The sequence below is a fragment of the Mytilus californianus genome, unplaced genomic scaffold, assembly GCF_021869535.1.
Source record: "Mytilus californianus isolate M0D057914Y unplaced genomic scaffold, xbMytCali1.0.p SCAF_2, whole genome shotgun sequence".
In the NCBI taxonomy this organism is placed as follows: Eukaryota; Metazoa; Mollusca; class Bivalvia; order Mytilida; family Mytilidae; genus Mytilus; species Mytilus californianus.
Window position 1 is genome coordinate 86,437,537 of NW_026262668.1, and position 22,506 is coordinate 86,460,042.

General features: G+C 32.7%; 1 protein-coding gene across 1 annotated transcript; it reads left to right on the forward strand.

Moving 5' to 3' along the window:
* The first annotated feature begins 521 nt into the window (after window positions 1-521).
* On the forward strand, window positions 522-22,088 carry LOC127730367 (phospholipase B1, membrane-associated-like). Its single transcript, XM_052238745.1, has 13 exons — window positions 522-578; window positions 3,609-3,718; window positions 4,892-4,973; window positions 11,860-11,918; window positions 12,431-12,498; window positions 13,340-13,386; window positions 15,052-15,160; window positions 16,095-16,227; window positions 17,512-17,669; window positions 18,687-18,858; window positions 19,067-19,168; window positions 20,823-20,891; window positions 21,991-22,088. The coding sequence occupies exons 1-13, from the start codon at window positions 527-529 to the stop codon at window positions 22,060-22,062; spliced, it is 1,233 nt and encodes a 410-aa protein (XP_052094705.1). The 5' UTR covers window positions 522-526; the 3' UTR covers window positions 22,063-22,088.
* Window positions 22,089-22,506: the final 418 nt, after the last annotated feature.

Genomic DNA, 22,506 nt, shown 5'->3' on the forward strand with positions numbered 1-22,506 from the left:
GATGTAACAGTTTCAAAGTACATTCACGAAGCGTTGATACTGCAAATACAAGATGAAAAGACTTTTGATGGCACTAGTAATGAATTAAGGAGAAATTGGCACTTCCACTTTATAAAAAAATTCGAATACCACTGAAACTATGTCCAAACTTTAAGCGATTGCTACTTGTACAATAAAGAATTGTTCAATATCATTGTGGATATCTTTAAATAATCCGGCAATGAGGAAATTTCACAAAGTCATTTTAACATGTCAGTTATATATAATTTCAGTTTATAACTGTATAGTATTTTAAAATTGTCAACAAATATTCGGTGTGATGAGAAAAGGAAACCAGTTTAAAGTTAAGCCAGAGTACAGTGATAATTACGGTCGTGTTGTGAACTTATTGATAAGCCCAGAGAATTGACCGAAATACAGTCCTAAATTGAAATTTCCTTGAACTTGGACATATTTTTATCCCAAGTAAATGTCACGATTTTGATAAGTCAGTTTCAACCTCAGTTCTCAGTTTTCCGTCGACATAATGGGTCGGTTTGTTGGTTTAATTTTCCTAGCGTGTATGGCTAGCTGTTACGGTATGTGAACTTTTGTTATTTACCCCTACATGTCTGAAATTAATCAAACAAACAGAACACTTATTATTTGATACCCCAAAATTTAGAATTAGCTTCTACTATTTCTTGTATACCGTTACTATTGGAAAAAAAGTTTCATTATATAAATGTTCAGTAGACAGACCAAATCTACGTTGAAGTACATTTGGTTTTTTTTTGCTTTCAACACATTTGTTAATTTATACAAAAAATAGCAGATCAATTTGAAATGGTGAATTTTCTGCAATTATTCTATTGAGCTATGCACAGACAAAAAAGAACATGATTGGAAATATGTATATATATTTATCTATTGTATAAGTCTTTATTGAACATGAACTTTGTTACCAATTTTTTTGTAAACGAAAAATGACATGTACTCTTAAAACGTTCAACACAAAATGAATTCTCATCCATGAAAAAAATCCTTAGACGGATACTAAAACTTTTATTGGTGAAACATGAAGAGAATTAACCTTTTTTAACAAAACATCTGGAACAAGCACAATCTTTTCGTCTATTCGTCTATCTGATGTTAAATTTTAAGATATTGATTTAGTTATGCTAGACTGGCCATCTTTTTATCAACTTCTTTATGAAAAAGGTTGTTTTATATAAACAGAAATTTTATATGTAGCGACAACAATTGCTCCTGTAATAAATTTAAATAGTATCGAACTGAGATAAGGAAGTACATAAATGTATCAATAAAAATGAAAATCGTTTCAATAAAAATGAATTGCATATTAATGAAAGTGCAATTACTATTAACAAAAATGCAGTGCATATCAATGAAAATTAATGAATTTCAGAAAGCATAATCCTTTTACTTTACGTTCCGCTATATAGATGATGTTTTCTCACTGAATACGTCAAAGTTCGATGACTATGTTGAACGCATCTATACCATAGAACTTGAACTAAAGAATACCACAGACACAGTTAAGGCTACCTCATATCTTGACTTACATCTTAATAGATAAAACATAGTACATGTAAAAATAACCGCAGTGCATAAGAAAAAGAATGCAGTGCATATCAATAAAAACGCAGTGCATATCAATAAAAACGCAGTGCATATCAATAATGATGAAGTTCATATCGATAAAATGAAACGAATGCCAATAAAATTGTATGCATGTAAACAAAAAGGATGTGCATTATGATAAATAATAATCAAAGTACTGAAGTACTGAACATCGGATTGGTCACAAGCACTTGTCTCAGAAAAAAAATCACATCTCTATACCTTAAAGTGAGGTTAAGGTACATAGATATTTTTTTTCAGAGACAAGTTAGTGCGTGGATGATGAATAAATGACAGGGAATTCAACCTCACCGTAATAACTATTATATTGTAGTGATACAAATCAGTATACTCTGGTTTGTTGTTATATATATATATTAATATTTATATATAACAGTTACATGTATATATAATTTTCATCCATTTGTATATCATTCTATTCTTCTATTCTAATAATAGCGCAGTACAAGTGCATGGTGGACACTCTTCTGTAATAATTCGATTTTTCTAATAGATTGGATTTGAGTAGGCATTCATATTTTCCCGCAAAACGTTCTTGAGATATTCTTCCGCATGCGTTAACTCAAATTTTCGGTATTCTTGATTTGTTATTGACATATATATATTTCTCACGACAAAACATTTTCATATCGTTAATCTATGTTCTTAAAAATTATTTTCATGAATATTTATTGATGAAATTGATATATAACAAGCGATAAGGAATGTTATTTTGCGTTCGGTTATCAGTCAAAAACGAAAGTCACGTGGGTAGAAATGTCTGTGGCAACAATACACCGGAATGCCCCCACGGTCATCCGATGTAAAAATGAAGTGCATACTCATTAAACAGTGAATAACAATGAAAATACAGTACATATCATTGAAAATAAGGTGTATGCTAATACAATGAAATGCCTATCATTAAAAGTATAGTGCATAACAATTAAAAAGGCAGTGCATATCAATCAAAAAATTAAGTGCATATGAATAAAAGTGTTGTGCATATCAATACAAATGCAGTGCATATCAATAAAAGAAGGCAGTGCAAATCAGTAAAAATTGCAGTGCATTTCAATAAAAAAAAATGCAGTGCATATCAATGAAAATGAATGAATATCAGAAAGCATTTTCATTTTAATTTGACGCTCCGCTATATAGATGATGTTTTCTCACACTGAATACGTCAAAGTTCGATGACTATGTTGAACGCATCTATACCATAGAACTTGAACTAAAGAATACCACAGACACAGTTAAGGCTGCCTCATATCTTGACTTACATCTAAAAATTGTCAAAAAGGATGAAATCAGCTTTCCAATTGCGAAATTTCCATTTCTATGTAGTAGCATTCCAGCGGCGACTTCATATGAAATATACATCTTTACGATGATAGATTATTCAAAAGCTTGCGTTTGCTATCATGATTTTCTTGATTGGGTGTTGCTTTTTACAAGGAAGCTATTAAAGGGTTCCAAGTGGAAAAGTTGAAGTCATTCCTTCGAAAATTTTACGGAAGCCATCAAGAGTTACCTGGTTGACCGTTATTGGATATCTGTGTCACATTTGACCACGGATATTTTCCAATTGCCGTAACCACAATCAATAAACAATATAATACATTTTATAGCTACAATCCCGTCCTCTGTTTGGGACATCACCGAATGAGACTCGTAACGTTACTTACCATGAGCAACACGGCGGATGCTACTGGTGGAGCCTGGTTTGCTTACTCTTCCATAAAACATGAGCTCACCCCAGTTTGCAGTGGGGTTCGTGTTGTCCAGTCTTTAGTAGTGTGTTGTGGACTTATTTGTCTTTTCGTTCTTATTTCGGTTTTTCCCATCGCGTTTTCAGTTGTTTTGCGACTGATGAATTTTGAATGTCCTCTTAGAATCTTCCGACTCTTTTTTCCATAAAATGCAGTGTATGTCAATAGAAATAAAATTATTATGGAACTTAAAAACTGAATGATTTTTTGCAGGCGATAATACATTTTGGAAAAGATATGTTAAGTTTTTCAATGAAACACTGCCAAACAACAGTACCCTTATGGAGATGTGGAGAGAACATTTAAAAACATGGCCAGGAGTGGTAGGCTTTCCAAAATAATTATTAATATGATTGTTGTTGGACATGCGGACATGCATAAGTGAAAAGTAGAAATTCTAAATCCTCGTGTATTTTAGAAACATTTTGTAAAAATAAACATGATCCGTGAGAATTTGTTTTTCGATGAAAGTAACGGAATTAAGAAAAAAGAAATAAATACACAAATGTTTAGAAGCAACAGAAATAAATACAGAAATGTTTGAAAGCAACGGGAAAAATACTTACAACGTATAGAAACGATCATTTAGGTAATTTTTGAACTTCTGTGCAAAAGTGTTCAATCGAAAAACATTTGTTTGAAATCATAAAACTTCTTAAGACATTATAGGCTAGTTAAATGTGCAATAACTTGGATAATTGGACAATGTTCAGGGTTTTGGTAACCATTTATTAACTGAGTTTTCCTAAGGCTACCAAGAGTTTTCGTGCAATAACTTATGAAGTATTCTACCAATGTCTTTCACATTTTAATATGCTGTTACAGATGTATAAATGGAGGTCAAGTTCAATATTGATGATTTTCACTTTTTGCTGTTCAGGAGTTATGGTTCTTGAAATTTGGCACTTAATGTGGTTTCTGTGCAATTACTTATGAACCGTTCAACCAATGCTTTTACAATTTTAATTTGCTGTTACTGATGACAAAATGGTGGTCAAATTTGATATTGAAGAATTTCTTTTTAGCCGTTCAGGAGTTATAGTCCTTGATATATTTGAAATTTGCACTTTATATCGTTTCAGTGCAATTACTGATGAACCGTTTAACCAATGTTTTTATAACTTTAATAATGCTGTTACTGATGATAAAATGGTGGTCTAGTTTGATATTGATGATTTTCATTTTTGCTGTTCAGAAGTTATGGTCATTGATAGATTGGAAAATAGGCATAGAATGTGGCAGGTCAAAAAAGCCTAAAAACACCTTTTGAAATACAGAAAACCCAGTTTGCAGTCAATTTGACAGCTCATTCCTTGCTTATAATTATTGTCGAAACGCTGATGTTTACAGTGCTATGTCAGTAAATTCAGTGTACATAATGAGTTATAACTCATCACAATAAACCTATTTTACTAGTTACATTGTACATGTATTGTCTATTATATATTTTTAGCAATGTATTTTAAAAACTTTGACCAATGCTTTTGACATTGTAGAGTAAAACCCGAGCCAAATACCCTATGCCACCTTTCAACTGTCATGTAACTAACGCACACAATGGACATCATGCAACGAACGGTAAGTATCACAATCAACCTTGTGAATAAAATTCAAAGCAGCTAGTAATAATTTAAACAATATGGTATAAACAATGTCAAATATTATGACACAATTATAAAAATAAGAGGATGTGGTATGATTGCCAATGAGACAACTCTCCACAAGAAACCAAATGACACAGAAATTAACAACTATAGGTCACCATACGGCCTTCAACAATGAGTAAAACCCATACCGCATAGTCAGCTATAAAAGGCCCCGAAATTACAAATGTAAAATAATTAAAACGAGAAAGCTAACAGATATTGTTCACTATGCCGAAAAGAGTATACACTGTCAGACTACGGTATAGTAAAAAAACTTGCGTGAACCTCGCATATATATTAATCGATGCTGTAGTCTTTCGGAATACCGGAAATACCTACTGGCTTTACGGAATACATCTGTTCTTTTCTATGGCCACCTGCGTAATAGGTAATGAATTGATCTAATGAATACGTATTAGCGTCCAACAGTTGCTATAGAGGTAAGTGTTCATCGAGACTGGTTGATATCGTACATCAATAGCTAATTAAATTAGAGTCGCATATGTTAAGGTTTCTGAAATACAAGCTGTGTTCACTTTGGAGATCAAGTAGATTTTAAGCGAAAAAGTGACGGTCAATGGATAGGGCGTTCTTACGATTTTCAAACTGAGCCATTTTAGCGAAATTAAATAAAGAGTAAGTCCATTTAAGCAGCAATTAAAATTCTACGTCCAGGAAGGATTAGAACAATCAAGGTGTTTCTAAAATTGTCCCTTTTTTTATTAAAATAACAAAAACGGAATTATTATAGTCACATATTATTTAACTGGTAAAATATTGGAAAAAATACAAATTAAAACAAAAAGAAATTAAAGAAAAGAAAAACAAACTGAACCTTAAAGAATCGTTGAGTTGTGTAAAATGCAGATATAAGATGCTACAACAAAATTTTTATTTTTAAATATATTTTAGCGGTATGTTGAATGACAATTCTGAAAGAATAATTAAATGTTCGGGCTTGATGTTTGTGATGTCGTATAACAGAAAAAAAGTAAATGCATATGCAATAGCAGTGGTGAAATACTAATACAGAATCAGAAATAGAATAACGAATGTCCTTTATAGAGTTTGAGTGATGATAGATACAGTCAGAGATAAGATAATGAATTTGTATTTATAGTAATTAAGACTCTACAGTTACATCAAACTTAAATATTAATAAGGAAACAAAAGCAATAATTATAATAAATGACAACGCTATGGAATCAGATAGTTAGTTTTCTCGTATGAGTTGTTTAACGTTGTCAGTTCGGGGCCTTTTATAAATTACTATGCGGTATGGGTTTTGCTAATTGTTGAAGGCCGTACGGTGACATATAGCTGTTAACTTCTACGTCACTTGGTCTCTAGTGGAGAGTTGTCTCATTGGAAAATATACTTCATCTTCTTTTTTTTAACTTAAAGAAACCATACTTAATCTTATTTAAAAATACAGGTTAACTGTGGAAATTACGACGAAATTTAAAGGCGCCTTTTATGTGTGTTAAGGGCATACGATACAGTAGAGATCCCTCGTTGATTTTTTCTTGAAATTTTGGTAGAAGGTCAATTTCGATGTGTACTTTTGAAATATGCAAAGAAAAATATACCTTCATGACTTACTTTTTGAGATAATTTGGTTTGAAATTTGCATATTTGAAGGGAAAACCCTGAAATTTCATAAAAAAGGACTTTTAAAGAAAGTTACAATACTTTTGAACGAACAGTCATAACTTAACCGGGTTTTTTGTAAAATGTTCCCTTGATCCTTGGCATGACCATGCTGTAACAAGTTTAAGGTTAAACAAAATTGTTGTTTTCTGAATTTACTTTACTCTAAGTGAAATAAAGAAATTGACAATATTTTTGCGTCTATTCAGAAGTGCAGAAAAAAATCGATCGTTGATTTTTTCTTAAAATTTTGGCGGAGTGTTCTTTAAATATTACTTGATTGATTGCAAAAGAAAAAACTGGGGGTCCATGTGCTTGTTTTTTCAATAAAAGCAATAAACTTTGATTTTTAATTGCAAACGGGACGTTTGCCAATAGGGCGCTAAACTACGTTGAAATAAGTTTTAATCGCAATAACGTCGTAAAATCATTCCCGCCGTTCATGATTACGCTGTCAAGTTCAGTGGTATAGCCAAGTTTTTTTTTTCGAAAGCAATGATATTATTCATTAAAATTTTTAAAGCTGGTTACTCGTAAAATAGCATAAAATATTTGCCAAACCTTTATGAATTGTTACGAATCTTGGACATGCTGGATACAAAAAGTATTCTAGTAAATTACTTTTAGAAAAGAAATGTTCGGAAACATAAAAAGATAAATTTGATAAAAATAAATATTTCATAATCAAAATATAATAATAACAATAAAAATAAATGGGGAATGTGTCCATGGGACACAGATGATGCCCCCGCTTGCATATAACGTTATAAAGGGATATAACTCAAGAACTGTAAAAGTGACGCTACCCAAATTTGTACTTGATCTGAGTTTTGCGGTAATAAGCATTGTGCATAAGTTTCATAACATTTGGTTGAGGCAAACTAAAATTAGAGAACAGAAACAAATATTTCAGAATTTTTTCCATTTGTTAAGGGGCATAACTCTAGAACGGTAAAAGTGACCCCACCAAAATTCAAACTTCTCATGTCTTCTTTGACTGTCCATGACGTTAAAATACTAAATCCCTGGGATGTGTTTTAGTTGATTTTAGTCTCTGATGCATGATTTTTTATTATTAATTGTTTTGGCTTTTAACTAGCTGTCAGTAACTGCGAGTACTCTCAAATCGTACTTTCTTGTTTATTTGACCTGTTGATACTAATTGTATTGCTTTTTTGTTATTTAATGTTATTCAGGGTTATATCTGGTCTATATACCAGCTTTGATAAGTGTTTGGTATAACTATAAATTTTCACTTCGTACTATGAACATCAAAATTATTCATTTTGTAAAAATATTTCCTTTCTCCATTGGTACTATATACACGTATACCTAACAACAAAATTATTTTCATTTACCTGTGTTTAAAGTTAGTGCAAATAGCTGATATTTTTGTTCGAGCATATTGTTTTTCTTTAATTGTTTAACATTTCTTACCGATATAACATGTTACTTTTATTATTCTTCCCTTAGTTTATTTATTTTGTATTTACATTGTGTCATAGGTCAAATTTATTTGTTCAGTGTATGTTCAATGGTGTTAATATGTCCTTTGATTGAGTTAAGCTATTTCAGTTGATATTTTATAGTGTGTCTTTCTATGTTGTGATGTTACACTATTGTTTCGGAAAAAGGGTGAAGGTTTGGTACCATTAAAACGTTTAAACCCGCTGCATTTGTTTGCACCTGTCCTAAGTCAGGAATCTGATGTTCAGTAGTTGTCGTTTGTTGATGTGGTTCATAAGTTTTTCTCGTTTCTCGTTTTTTATATAGATTAGACCGTTGGTTTTCCCGTTTGAATGGTTTTACACTAGTAATTTTTGGGGCCCTTTATAGCTTACTGTTCGGTGTGAGCCAAGGCTCCGTGTTGAAGACCGTACTGTGACCTATAATGGTTTACTTTTATAAATTTTGACTTGGATGGAGAGTTGTCTCAATGGCACTCATACCACATCTTCTTATAGCTATTGATCTGTGTTTTGTGGTAATAAGCATTGTGTATAAGTTTCATAACATTTGGTTGAGGCAAACTAAAGTTAGAGAACGGAAACGAAAAATTCAGCAATTTTTCCATTTGTAAAGGGGCATAACTCTAGAATGGTAAAAGTGACGCCACCAAAATTCAAACTTGATCTGTGTTTTGTGGTAATAAGCGTTGTGTATAAGTTTCATAACATTTGGTTGAGGCAAACTAAAGTTAGAGAACGGAAACCAATTTTGGGACGTACGTACGTACGTACAGACGGACAAGGGTAAAACTTAATGCCCCCTCCGCTACGGCGTTGGCATAAAAAATAATTTGCATCTCAGTCCGACATTAGTCCTTCAACTCATGCAGACAACACAGCTTGGGCATATTTTTAATTATTCAAAAGGTCCCAACAAGACAAAATATGAAACAATTATCAAGTAAGTGGGATAATATAAAAATAAGGACAGTTGGTATGATTGCCAATAAGACAACTATCAACCATATTTCAAATTACGAAGATAAACGCAATTAAGGGTCACCGCACGGCCTTCACCAAAAAAAAAGCCTCACTGTTTAGTCAGTTTTAAAAAGCCCCGACATGAAAATGTGAACAATTCAATCAAGAAAACTATCGGCCTACTATATAGGCATTATATGAACACAAAACCATACCCAAATTAACTCGGGTCAGCTTAGAACTACTCTGAACATGTTCAAAAAGGTGTATATTTAGAGCTGTTTCGAGCAAATTCATGTCGTAATTGTCTCAATAAAGTCCATTACGGTGTAGTTTAACATTTCATAGGAAGTACAGCAGTCGGTATTAGATCATGAAATTGCATGATTTTGTATCAATAGATAAGTTGCCTAAGTTTATTTGTCTTCAGGGTATTTTTAAACCCCCGCAAATGAAAGTTGGGTGGCGTATTGTTTTACACCTGTCCGTCTGTCCGTCCGTCATTCCGTCTATAATACGGGGCTTATAACTGTGTCTTTTAAACTGACAGTTCTTTTTCATACACATATGTATTCCACTGGGTTAAATTCTAAAAATGCCGTTAAACTTTTTAATGTACTTATTCAAAGTCAGGTGCAGTATGAGGCGTTGTCTTTATTAATCATGTTATTTTGTCATTTTGTTGATAGTCTCTATTAAATTTATTTGCACAATTCTCCATACAGTTTTCCAAATGGTGTAGATATTATATATAGATCAAGACAGTACGTTGATATCTAAATTACATTTAATTACTTATTGGTCTTTTTGTTTAGTTGGGTTTCTGTCTCATCGACGTATCATTATTTGCATATCTGTTATTCATTTCCTATATGAAATAAAACATATACAAGAGTATGAATGTGGATTTAATTTTTTTTCTTCACATTTCAAGTTAATACTATTGACCTCAATATCAATGAATGAATATAACAATTTTCATGATATGGCCGATTTTCTTGGCAGGTACTTTTTTTTCAAATTCGCGCAACCGGATTTGTGACGTCACTGGATTTTCCGCAAATGTGACTACATTTAAAACGACGTCGCGAAATTTAATCGTTCTTATTAGAAACTTCGCGAAATTACAACGTTCTGATTAACAACGTCGCGAAAACAACACGAACAGTTTTGAAAACGTTATTATCTGCCCCTGCTACTGTATCGTATTCCCTTAAATGCAGAAATTACACGTCACATCGAAACAGTAATTTGTTCATAAATGAATATATGTTTGAGTCCTTAAAATAATTCTAAAGATATGAAAAGATTTACAGACACTGAGTTATTTTCTTTGGAGTTGAGGCGATAACTCACTATTTATTTAAAACTTATGGTGAATGAAATAAAACAAATTGAGGTTTGATATATTCCTCGATGTTTGGCATTGAAAACTATCACAAATTACTACCGGTATGTGGTTTGCGAGGATGGATTAGCAATTGTCCAAAGACTTAAAATAACAGGAAGATGAGTATTATCTATTCATGATTTTTTTATGAAATTAGAGATGATTATGGTAATTTTCTTTAGAAAAATGTGTGAGTTTTCCAAAGGGCACGTGTGTCGACTTCCCTCTTCAAAACATATAGTTATAAATGGCAAAGTTAATTCTTTTGTTTTCGGTATGTAAAACAACCCACCCCTTCAAAATAAAATCAGATTAAAAGTTGAAGCAGCTAGTGCACAACTTCATGTCCCACCTAAAGAAGAATCAGTGCAAGTTTTTGGGAATTCCGTCACTTTGTTTTCAAGGAGTCGAGCCAATATGTAGTCATAAGCGAATTTAGAGGGTCTAGTTGACAGAGGTCTAGAGCGTGTTTGGCGACAATTTAGTAAAAAAATATTTTTCTTAAAATCAATATCCGTATGAAACGAAATGTTTGAGCAAATTGATTCAAGTATAAAGTTGAGGTTTCAAGTTGTTTCTACTCTAAAAGTCTGTTTTGAGTTTTTTGCCTGTGGTATAAATAAATTGAGATCAAGCATATCTCGAATATGATTAGCCAATGACCAAACCATATAAACCAGTGTAATTGATTTTCCAAAACGGTCTTAGTTCGGAATAATCAATTAACAAATACGAATATAGCTTAGGGTTTTGAACTATTTTCAAACTGGCTACAAACAAATAATCATGATTCATTGCATACACTTCTTCAAAACAAAGACTGTTTTCACATTTACATTTCGACTTTAGCCAGGAAGCTACCTCTTATTTTCACCTAGCACCTCAGAATGGAACAAACAGTGGTTGACTCTTATTTAGCATGTTGTACAATCTAATCTAAGTATAGAAGAGATGTGTTTTCGTTATCCTCGTATGCTTATATGTACGAGCACGCGAGTTAAGATAGATCTGAATTTTAATCAGATTGCATGTTGTAACGTTATCTATCGGAAGAGAGAGAGAAATTATTTCTTTAACAAGAAAATTATACCCCACATAGAAAAGCAGCTTCATTAAGAACCCATATCAGTTTTTCTACATTTTATATTAAAAAAGGTAAAATTATGCTTCTTTATGTACCAATTATCTGATCGTTCATGCCAAACAGGCATTTAGGTTCACGATTGCATTTCTTTTTTTTAAAGAGAGCAACTTGTTGTGTATATCTTATTGTATAAAAAAGGAAGGTTTTTATTCACCAATGTTTGGGGCATATTTCACGTGTATACCATAGGTATTCTAATTTCCAGTACATGAACTCCATCCTGGTGATATTAGAGTTGTTGCAGCCTTGGGAGATTCTTTAACGGTAAGATTTTCATTTCTGTCCGTGAATTAACAAGATAAGAAATTACATGACTAGACATGCACACCTGTATTGTATCAAACATTTTTAAAACTGGGGATTAAGCCTAGTCCAAAGACGAGTCACTTTACCAATTGATTAAATCCAGTCTCTAATCAAGTTGTTTAACACCATTGTTATCTTAATCTTCACAACAAAGAATAATGCTTCATAAATGTTGAAATTGCGATAAAATTTCAAACATAAATGTAAATATAAAATATTTTGTTTTTGTCCCCAATAATTGATAGCATGATCATCATTGCTTCCTTTCATCAACACAGATAGATGAAGCATACTTTTTTTTCGGAACTCCAGAAATACTTGAGGGAAACATACTAGTATGACTCTATCAAGAAACAATTATAAGAAATAGATACTTTCTCTCAGAAAACTTCAATTTTATATTATTAGAACCTAAATTTGTACTTAGTTATTCTTTGAAACATAATTGCTGTTATGTATTATTTCTGTAGGCCGGAAATGGTATTCTAGCAACCAACATTCTTGGAGATTTGGTAGAATATAGAGGACATTCTTGGTGGTAAGGCTAGTATTTTAACATTTCTGGGGCTCTTTTCACAAAAAATCTTGTACATTTCAGTATACCTTACGATCAATTTTAATCGTAAGATTTTTTGTGAAAAGATTCGCTGTACCTCAAAATTTGGAATCAACAACATACCCGCATTTTCCAGTGGCAGTCAAAATTTACCACTAGTCATCCTGGTTGACCCACTTTGAAAAACCTACCTATTTTATTGTTCAATTGTTCCTGAATATTCATGAACTATTTGTCACTGGACCAAAAATCAATCACAAACAGTTCTGATAGAATATATGTTTTAGTTACACAAATAATTACTTTATATACATGCATGCAGTTTCTTTAATTGTGACAATAAGGAATCAAAAAAAATATGATATTGAGATGTTATATCCATTATTTATAATTTTTTTTTCTTTCAATAGAATTAAAGCCAGTCAAACAACAGTGTGTTCAACTCGTGAATATTTCCGAAGATGGTTATGGATATTCTTGTTTGTTCATTTATAGTAGCCTTTAAGTTACAATGTATATAATATCTCCAGTATTTGCCCCCCCCCCTTTTCCCCTCAATTTTAGCCGATCAGTCTTCGCCTGTGAGTATTTCTATGAAGGTTAATTCAGAAATTGGCATCGACCGCAGCAAAAACTAAGTTTTCACTTGATTTATAGCAAACGAAGCAAAGAGACATAACTCTATTCGACCAATTTATCATAGCTACGAATATCTGCGTTACATACTGAGTTACATGGTGTTTGAAACATACTATTTCTTGTTTTAAAATCAGAAGATCTTGCATAAAATTTAAATAATTCTTGATTTTCATTTCTTCTCAAGCATTGGAGGGGATGGATCATTAGATAGTCCTGTTTTAACGATGCCAAGTAAGTACATAGCGAGCGAGATAAATTTGAGGTTAAAAACCATATAAGTATAGGGCAGATGTATGGTATATCAGCAGTATTATCTATATCTGGAATTTATATATGTATTCAATGGAAATCTTAGATGTAGGGTGAGTTTGTCTTCGTTATTAGTTGTGATTTATTTACCTTGTACACTTTGTTATACCCTATTCACCTTGTACACTTTGTTATACCCTATTCACCTTGTACACTGTGTTATACCCTATTCACCTTGTACACTTTGTTATACCCTATTCACCTTGTACACTGTGTTATACCCTATTCACCTTGTACTCTGTGTTATACCCTATTCACCTTGTACACTTTGTTATACCCTATTCACTTGTACACTTTGTTATACCCTATTCACCTTGTACACTGTGTTATACCCTATTCACCTTGTACACTGTATTATACCCTATTCACCTTTGTACACTTTGTTATACCCTATTCACCTTGTACACTTTGTTATACCCTATTCACCTTGTACACTTTGTTATACCCTATTCACCTTGTACACTGTGTTATACCCTATTCACCTTGTACACTGTGTTATACCCTATTCACCTTGTACACTTTGTTATACCCTATTCACCTTGTACACTTTGTTATACCCTATTCACCTTTGTACACTTTGTTATACCCTATTCACCTTGTACACTTTGTTATACCCTATTCACCTTGTACACTTTGTTATACCCTATTCACCTTGTACACTTTGTTATACCCTATTCACCTTGTACACTTTGTTATACCCTATTCACCTTTGTACACTTTGTTATACCCTATTCACCTTGTACACTTTGTTATACCCTATTCACCTTGTACACTTTGTTATACCCTATTATCTAACCGAACAAAACATTTTCAATAAAATGATTTTTCTTTAAATCATAACTTTATTTGTTGTAGTCTATAAATTATATTCCAAGGAATCACAACTCCTGTAAAAATCATAGATCAGTGCTGATTTTCGAACTCGCCAAAGACATTGCGGGAAAAACCTATGATTGAAATTTCTCAACTGTAGGTGGTTTGAGTGCCTACAATGCAATTTTCTACATACATAATATTTCCAAGGGCATAACTCTGTTAAAAAAGTTGATAGGCACCGATTTTCGAACTCATTCGATATCATTACTGATATAAACCTTTGATATAAATTTCATAACATCTGTCAAGAAGTGTACACTTAAGAGCGCTTACAATGCAATTATCTATAGAATTTACATTTCTAAAAGACATAATTCGTGTAAAAATAATTGATCAGGGATGATATTCAAACTCGTCCCAGACATTGCTGATATAAACCTTTGATTCAAATTTCATAAAAATCTGGCAAGTTTAGATTTGACAGAGACTATCAAGATCGCAAAACTTTATAAAGGATAAAATATTAGTATATAATTAAAGACAACGACACTCTGAAGAGGATCTAGAGTTCAAGGCACAAGGACATGCTGAGTTGAAACACTAGTCCAGAACAAGTAATAAATAAGACGATCATTTATCATAACTGTAGAATTGTTCTGAGTTAACATTCTATATAGTGGGAAAAATATAAAGGCAATAAATACTTCGACCAATTTTCTATTTCAAATCAATCAAATATTCAATTTAACAAAAACCATAATTTATTTACAGATATATTAAAGAAATTTGGTCAATTTTTATATGGATATTCCACCGGAACAGGAGGCCGTGGGAGCGCTGGCTCTAGACTTAATAAAGCCGATCCTGGAGATACATCTTAGTAAGTTTGTGAGGATATACATATACGTCTGAATTTTCAACAATAGAAGCAAAAGAAGTGAAATTTTCAGATTCCAACTCAGTGATAAGTAGTGTTTTTGTCCTGCACAATACTATAACGAATGCAAGTAGATATATAAGAAGATGTGGTATGAATGCCAATGAGCCAACTATCCACCAGAGGAAAAATAACGTAGAAATCAACATTTATAGGTCACCGTACGGCCTTCAACAATGAGCAAAACTCATACCGCATAGTAAGCCATAAAATGTTTCTCTGTAACTAATGCATGTCCACAATGTGTTTTTGGATATGACGAAAAAAGACTTTTAACAAAAATAAAATATGTACAATTAAAATAATAATACTGTATCAAAGAATACTCACAGTTACAAAATGTACTTAAAAAAAGTAAAAAGTACTTAACCTTAAATAATAACTTGACTGTCATACATTATAAATATCGATCGGTGAACATCCGGGTAGTCTAAACATCATAAACAAGACAAACACTTTTGCAATGTGAATAATAAGTTTGTGTCCAGAATTTTAATACAGAAAGGAAAATAAAGGAAGTTATAAATAAGCAAGTTAATATTAATCTGCAGCAAATACAAGACGCAATCATTAACAAATAACAGCATATTTATAATATATGTTTTAAGCAACAAAAAAAAATATATTTGATGAGAAATTCTTCCACTGATTTTTGAAATAAAAAGTAAAAATTTTGGTTTTTAACTAATTAAACAATTTTTATTCGTTAGATCTCTATGTTCATTCTGTATTATACACGTATTACATTTTGCCCGACGATGGCAGACATGTTAACATTATATATGTTACCGTGACTTAAATAATGATACATATATTTGATAAGATAAAAAAAAAGCTATATAAGCACACGTATAAATGTTATGTCTTTGCGTTTCAGCAATATGCCTGAACAAGCTGCTATGTTGGTAAACAGTCTAAAGTCTGACGCAAATGTGCGATTTTATGATGATTGGAAGCTAGTGACGCTGTTTGTTGGTGGAAATGACCTGTGTGATGCTTGTAACGATCGTGTAAGACCGCCAATCTGATTAACGATCGTGTAAGACCGCCAATCTGATTAACGATCGTGTAAGACCGCCACTCTGATTAACGATCGTGTAAGACCGCCAATCTGATTAACGATCGTGTAAGACGGCCAATCTGATTAACGATCGTGTAAGACCACCAATCTGATTAACGATCGTGTAAGACCGCCAATCTGATTAACGATCGTGTAAGACCGCCAATCTGATTAACGATCGTGTAAGACCGCCAATCTGATTAACGATCGTGTAAGACCGCCACTCTGATTAACGATCGTGTAAGACCGCCAATCTGATTAACGATCGTGTAAGACCACTAATCTGATTAACGATCGTGTAAGACCGCCACTCTGATTAACGATCGTGTAAGACCGCCACTCTGATTAACGATCGTGTAAGACCACCAATCTGACGTGTAAGACCACCAATCTGATTAACGATCGTGTAAGACCACCAATCTGATTAACGATCGTGTAAGACCGCCAATCTGATTAACGATCGTGTAAGACCACCAATCTGATTAACGATCGTGTAAGACCGCCAATCTGATTAACGATCGTGTAAGACCGCCACTCTGATTAACGATCGTGTAAGACCGCCAATCTGATTAACGATCGTGTAAGACCGCCAATCTGATTAACGATCGTGTAAGACCACCAATCTGATTAACGATCGTGTAAGACCGCCAATCTGATTAACGATCGTGTAAGACCGCCAATCTGATTAACGATCGTGTAAGACCACCAATCTGATTAACGATCGTGTAAGACCACCACTCTGATTAAAATACAGATCATGTGTTCAAGCTTTGCTCGTAAAAAACACAGAATCTATATTATAATCAGATTGGTAAGACCGCACGAAACTAATATATTCCCGAGTAGAGGTCACAAACACACTCTAACCCATACCATTTTATCCAAGTAAAATAAAGGAACAAACAAACATTCAACGTATATTGTTAATTTTGCAAGGGAAGTAGACGAATATGAATATTTAACCTGAAATTATAACCATTTTCTTAATAACTCATAAATTCTGATATTTGAAAGCATAATGCAATACGTGAACTATATATCAAGCACAAACTGTGTTTAAATTGATAAATCAAGAAAATAAATCAATTTTTAATTGTAGTCGATCCAATTTATCCATAACAGCTCTCTACTAACACCATTTATGTTATAAAGAAGGGTGACAATGTGTTTGTACATAATTTAGATTTCTGTGTCATTGAGTTGTTCTATAACATGCTTTTTTATACACGAACAGAACAAGTACAGCGGTGCCAATTATGCCAATAATATCAAACAAGCTCTGGATATACTGCATGCCCAAGTCCCAAAAGTGCTTGTCAATGTAGTGCAGATATTTGATATTGCTCCTATTGCCTCAATGAATGGAGGATTTCTGTGTAATTTAGTACATAGGTAATAAACTGATTTTTTTCTAACAAATGTCACACAGATTAAAAGATAAACTCACTGAACTGTGTGAACAAAACTACAATAACCAGCAATATTAGAGAAGGCATTACCTTTTTGTATCCTCTGAAAAAAAGCTGTATTTAATCATTGTGACAGAATATACGAAAGTCAATTTTGGTTGGGGAAAAAATCTCACGTTGCAGGTTTTCGAAAATTCGTTCATCTTGAATTTGTTAATCGCCATTTATATTAAACGCATTTATTTCTAGCAGTATGTTATAAATAAAGGCAACAGTAGTATGCCGCTGTTCAAAAGTCATAAATCGATTGAGAGAAAACAAATCCGGGTTACAAACTAAAACCGAGGGAAACACATCAACTATAAGAGGAAAACAAAGGAGAACAGAAACACTGAAGTGCAACAAAAACAAACGCCAACATACATAGAAAATATTTCATTTATCAAGAGAAAGACATGTATACAAGTGCCATTCCAATAGGATCCCATGTACAGCTGTTTGTAGGTGGTTCAAACTTAGCTCAATGAAACATGAGCAATATCCGCATGCCAACTTCATTTGCATTATATAAACTTATTAGGCTAAGATACAACCTCCCAAAGAAAACAAAATGCACAAATATATATTTTAAGGCGCAAAAATAACGTCCATTACGAAGAAACTGAGAATAAATGTTGACTGGACTGTTACACTTGTACCGTCAAATTAAACTTCAACCGTTTGTTAGCCCCGAGGGTAGGCCGGAATATACAAATTAGTCTGATGCAGGATAATGTATATATAACAGCCACGTCTGGTGAAATATTTGCCACTGGCCTTAACCACTAATCATCGTTTTCTATAGAATCCATTACCTAACTAAATTCCAACACTAAGTCATACATAAAGTCATACATAAATAAATACATGTAATAACTCATATAATTTTATTGGGAACTAACACATAAGAGTATTGGTCGGTCATCTTTTTCCGCAATTTAGATATATAATTGTATTCCAGTTTTGTATGTCCATGTGGAAAGGAAAAAAACAATACTGCTTTATTAGATGGCTTCACTCGTTCTTATCAGGATCAGACAAAGGCGCTGATCGACAGTGGTAGATACGACACACGATCTGATTTTACAGCTGTCCTTCAACCATTCTTTACAAATACTAGACCACCCACTCACGTAAGTACATTGATTAGTTATTGATGTTGCTAAAAGGTTTTGTACTTGTAAATCAGTGCTATCAACTTATGAAATCCGTTTGAAAAGGGTACTCACAATATATCTAAAAGACAAATATATATTAACCAACCGCAAAAATCCAGTAGTTTTTTATCTTGTTATTTTTTGTGGTATCTGTAATCAAATAATCCTATTATTCAACTTTTAGTCCGGTACAAATATGGTAGATCTGAGTTATTTCTCACCTGACTGTTTCCATTTTAACGAGAAAGGTCATGGAGCTGCTGCTTTGTCTTTATGGAATAACATGGTAAGTATATAGTAAATTAACAATAATTGTAATTATTTCAAACTCGGCTTGTGACAACTTTTCATACACTATAAAATTGTCCTCATTCTTTTAGTCCGGATAATAACCTTAAGATTTTCAATTTTGTCATGTGGTTTTGTGTGTTGTTTTTTTTCATTTAAAATTACAATTACTATATTTCATATATGTCTTTGCTTGCACGCAATGATAATCTCACGTGGATAGACTTATCGTAATGATAATCTCCCGTGGATGGACTTATCATTTCTTAAACCTAGTGGAGTAATTATAAACGATTCCATTTTGTACATCAATATGGAGAAAAATATTGAGTGTTGAAATCTACTTTCCCCCTCATTCAAGACAAGATTTACAAATAAGTGTGTATTGTTGAAATCATCTGCCTACCCCTTATTGGAATTATTGCCCTTTAATGATTACGTTTACCATTTTTTTTTTTTGCCTAATATCTAAAAAAACTATTATAGATAGATAGAAGCTAAAATAAGCAAAAATGAACAGCGACAAGATCTTCAAGTAAGTCTATTGGCCGAAATCGTCAGTTCACTCCTTATTGGAGTTATTTATTGCTCTTAATGACGATTTTGACCATTTTTAGTGTTAAGTCTCTTGTCTGGAAAACTACTATATATATAGACAAACACTTTAAATAGCAAAAATGATCAGCAAAACAATTTTTTTTCGTTTTTGCCTGTTATCTTGAAAACTATAAAAGAAAGAATGACACGTTAAATAGCAAAAACTATCAGCAAGACAAGACCTACAAATAAGTCAAATTTTGCCACAATCGTTAGTAGACTCTTTATAGGAGTGATTGCCCTTGAATGACAATTTTTATTACCCTTTTTTTGTGTTTTGGGCAAAGACTAAAGAAGATAGAGAGAAACTGTAAAGAGAAAATTATCAACAATACAAGATCAACAAAAAAGAGATTTTTGACATTTTGTTCTAGTCCATAATGTTGGAGCGTGTCCAATGTTGAAGATGCACATAGATCTAGGTGAGCGACACAGGCTCTTTGGGGCGTTTAGTTTTAATTTCGATCAGATTGAAAAGATTCACCAAAGAACAGTTAAGAAAAAGCTCTTGTGCGTGGTAACTCTTGCTTAATCAGATTCACTAGTATTACAGATTACAAAAAAAAACCCACAAGAACACGTAAAACAATTCTACACTTGTCAATTGTAAAACAATACTAACAAATAATATATCAAGGAGTAATTGGAGGTACTCAAAGCAAGCTCAAAATCCTTGAATTTTACACTCTATACCTAGTGTGAGTGGTATACCTATCTACTGTACGTCACATGCTTCCAACACTTACAGTATTTCTTTATATGTTTTGTTGAAGGCCGTAAATGCATTGTACATATTTATGAATTGAATGCTTCTTTTTTTAATTATATTGGGGTCTGAAAGCGTTGACCGAGCTCATTTTGTGGAAGCGTTTATACTAAACAAGGATTTTAAAAACCTATAGAATTACAAAAGGAAGCATTTAACTCTTATAATTTCATTTTTAACCTACAACAATGAAATCACCAGTTATATCAATTTTCTCGTTTGTTTTCCTATGCATTGTTTTGAAACATACATCTTATGTTATTATAAATTATTAAATAAACTTTTTTAGTTTGAGGCTCCAGGGACTAAACAACTTTCTTGGCATTTAGATCAAGATTTCCACTGCCCTGGAACACACGTAAGTTTTGTATTTGTTCATATTCAACTACTACAGTAAGTACACACCGTTTATTTTGCATGTTTTATGGTACAATGTATATCTAAAGGATGACATATGTCTTTGGATACATTAACAACGTATCTATTTTAGTTCGGTTTTGGCATGTATGACAGAAGAACACACAATAAATTTCTGTAAATAATTTGCGTTAGCCTTCAATATATCATTTAGTTCAAAAATTGTTACGGGCTACTTAAGTCGAATAAGCACTGAAGACTATCGTATTAGTCATTCCTACTTCCCTGACGATCCAAAAAAATCCCAGATTTTAGATTTTCCTTCAAATACCTGAGCATATTTATGAAATTTAGATATAATGTTAAGAACTATAAATTAGTCTGAACCCTTGATTTATAAGTTTTGTAATTAGTTTATTAATATTAAAAGGAGTAGTGTGGTATTCGTTATTGAGACAGAAACCAAACGATACTTTAAAAAAACAAAAGGCATCTAGAGATCAACAGTCTTCAACAATGAACAGACCGGTGTCTATACAATACTAGTTTTGAAAACCCGTGCTTCCCGTAAACCGATTTGACCCCATGTGTAGACTGGGTTTAGAAATGTTTTACCTTGAACTATTCAACACCAAGCAATAACCCTATACTAAAGTAATATTTAAAAGGAGGATGGATTTCCGTATCAGAAGAAGAAAAAGTGCGGCGGTTTGGCTGTGCGGGGTGTAAATATACGCAGCCGCGGCCTGTTGGAATGGGGACGTTAAATCCGATGCATCATGTGGAGGGAATGCCATGCTTTTGGTAATTCAATGAACAATTTCAACAACTCTTTAGAGGGTACTTAACTGGTCTATTGTTTGGAATTTTTTTTTGTTGCCTCTGTCCAAAATACCGGGCCTCCTTTTCAAGTGGCAGTCTGAATATCCTATCACATGTCATCCATAAATGACAAATGTTTGGACTATGACCTCGACGATTGACGTCTAAAGATGTTCACTTCATACATTAACACATTTATACATATAAGAGGAACATTGTTGTATTTAATTTTCTAATGCACTTTTTCCTTTCTACATATATACTTTCATATGTTTTAGGGTGACCATGGCCATGATTTCATCACCACAAAAATGAATGCTAATGGACAATTCGTTTTAGGAAAGAAATAAATCATACAATAAATACTCGATAAAAGGTCTTAACTTTCTATATATATTTATTAATTTTACAGTCATTTTTGACACAAGGCTCTAAGACATCAAAGGAACTTCATCTTTCAATTTACTTCAAATACCAGCAAAGGGTCATTTAATTAGACTAAATAAACATTCTTGCATTCATTTGAATATCCCTGATGTTTTCTATGAAATACGAGAACATAATGTTTCTCTGAATAGAAGGATAAACTTTAATGAGTTAGCAACCCAACGCGACTAAAACAACGAAAAAATATGTAGCGGCCAACATGCAGTCTTCAACAGGTGTCAAGCTCCAAATCGTCTCAAGTCTATATCACTTATGAACAAAAACAGAAACAATCAAATCTGGAATTCACACATATTTTTAGATATTCAATAACAGTTACAAACATCATTTGAATTAACAAATGTAAA

Bases quoted from the DNA above. Each gene is read 5' to 3' on its own strand.
- LOC127730367 (XM_052238745.1), top strand. From the start codon at position 527: ATGGGTCGGTTTGTTGGTTTAATTTTCCTAGCGTGTATGGCTAGCTGT. The intron at 4,974-11,859 runs GTAAGTATCACA...TCTAATTTCCAG, and splicing joins TGGACATCATGCAACGAACG to TACATGAACTCCATCCTGGT. The intron at 13,387-15,051 runs GTAAGTACATAG...ATTTATTTACAG, and splicing joins TCCTGTTTTAACGATGCCAA to ATATATTAAAGAAATTTGGT.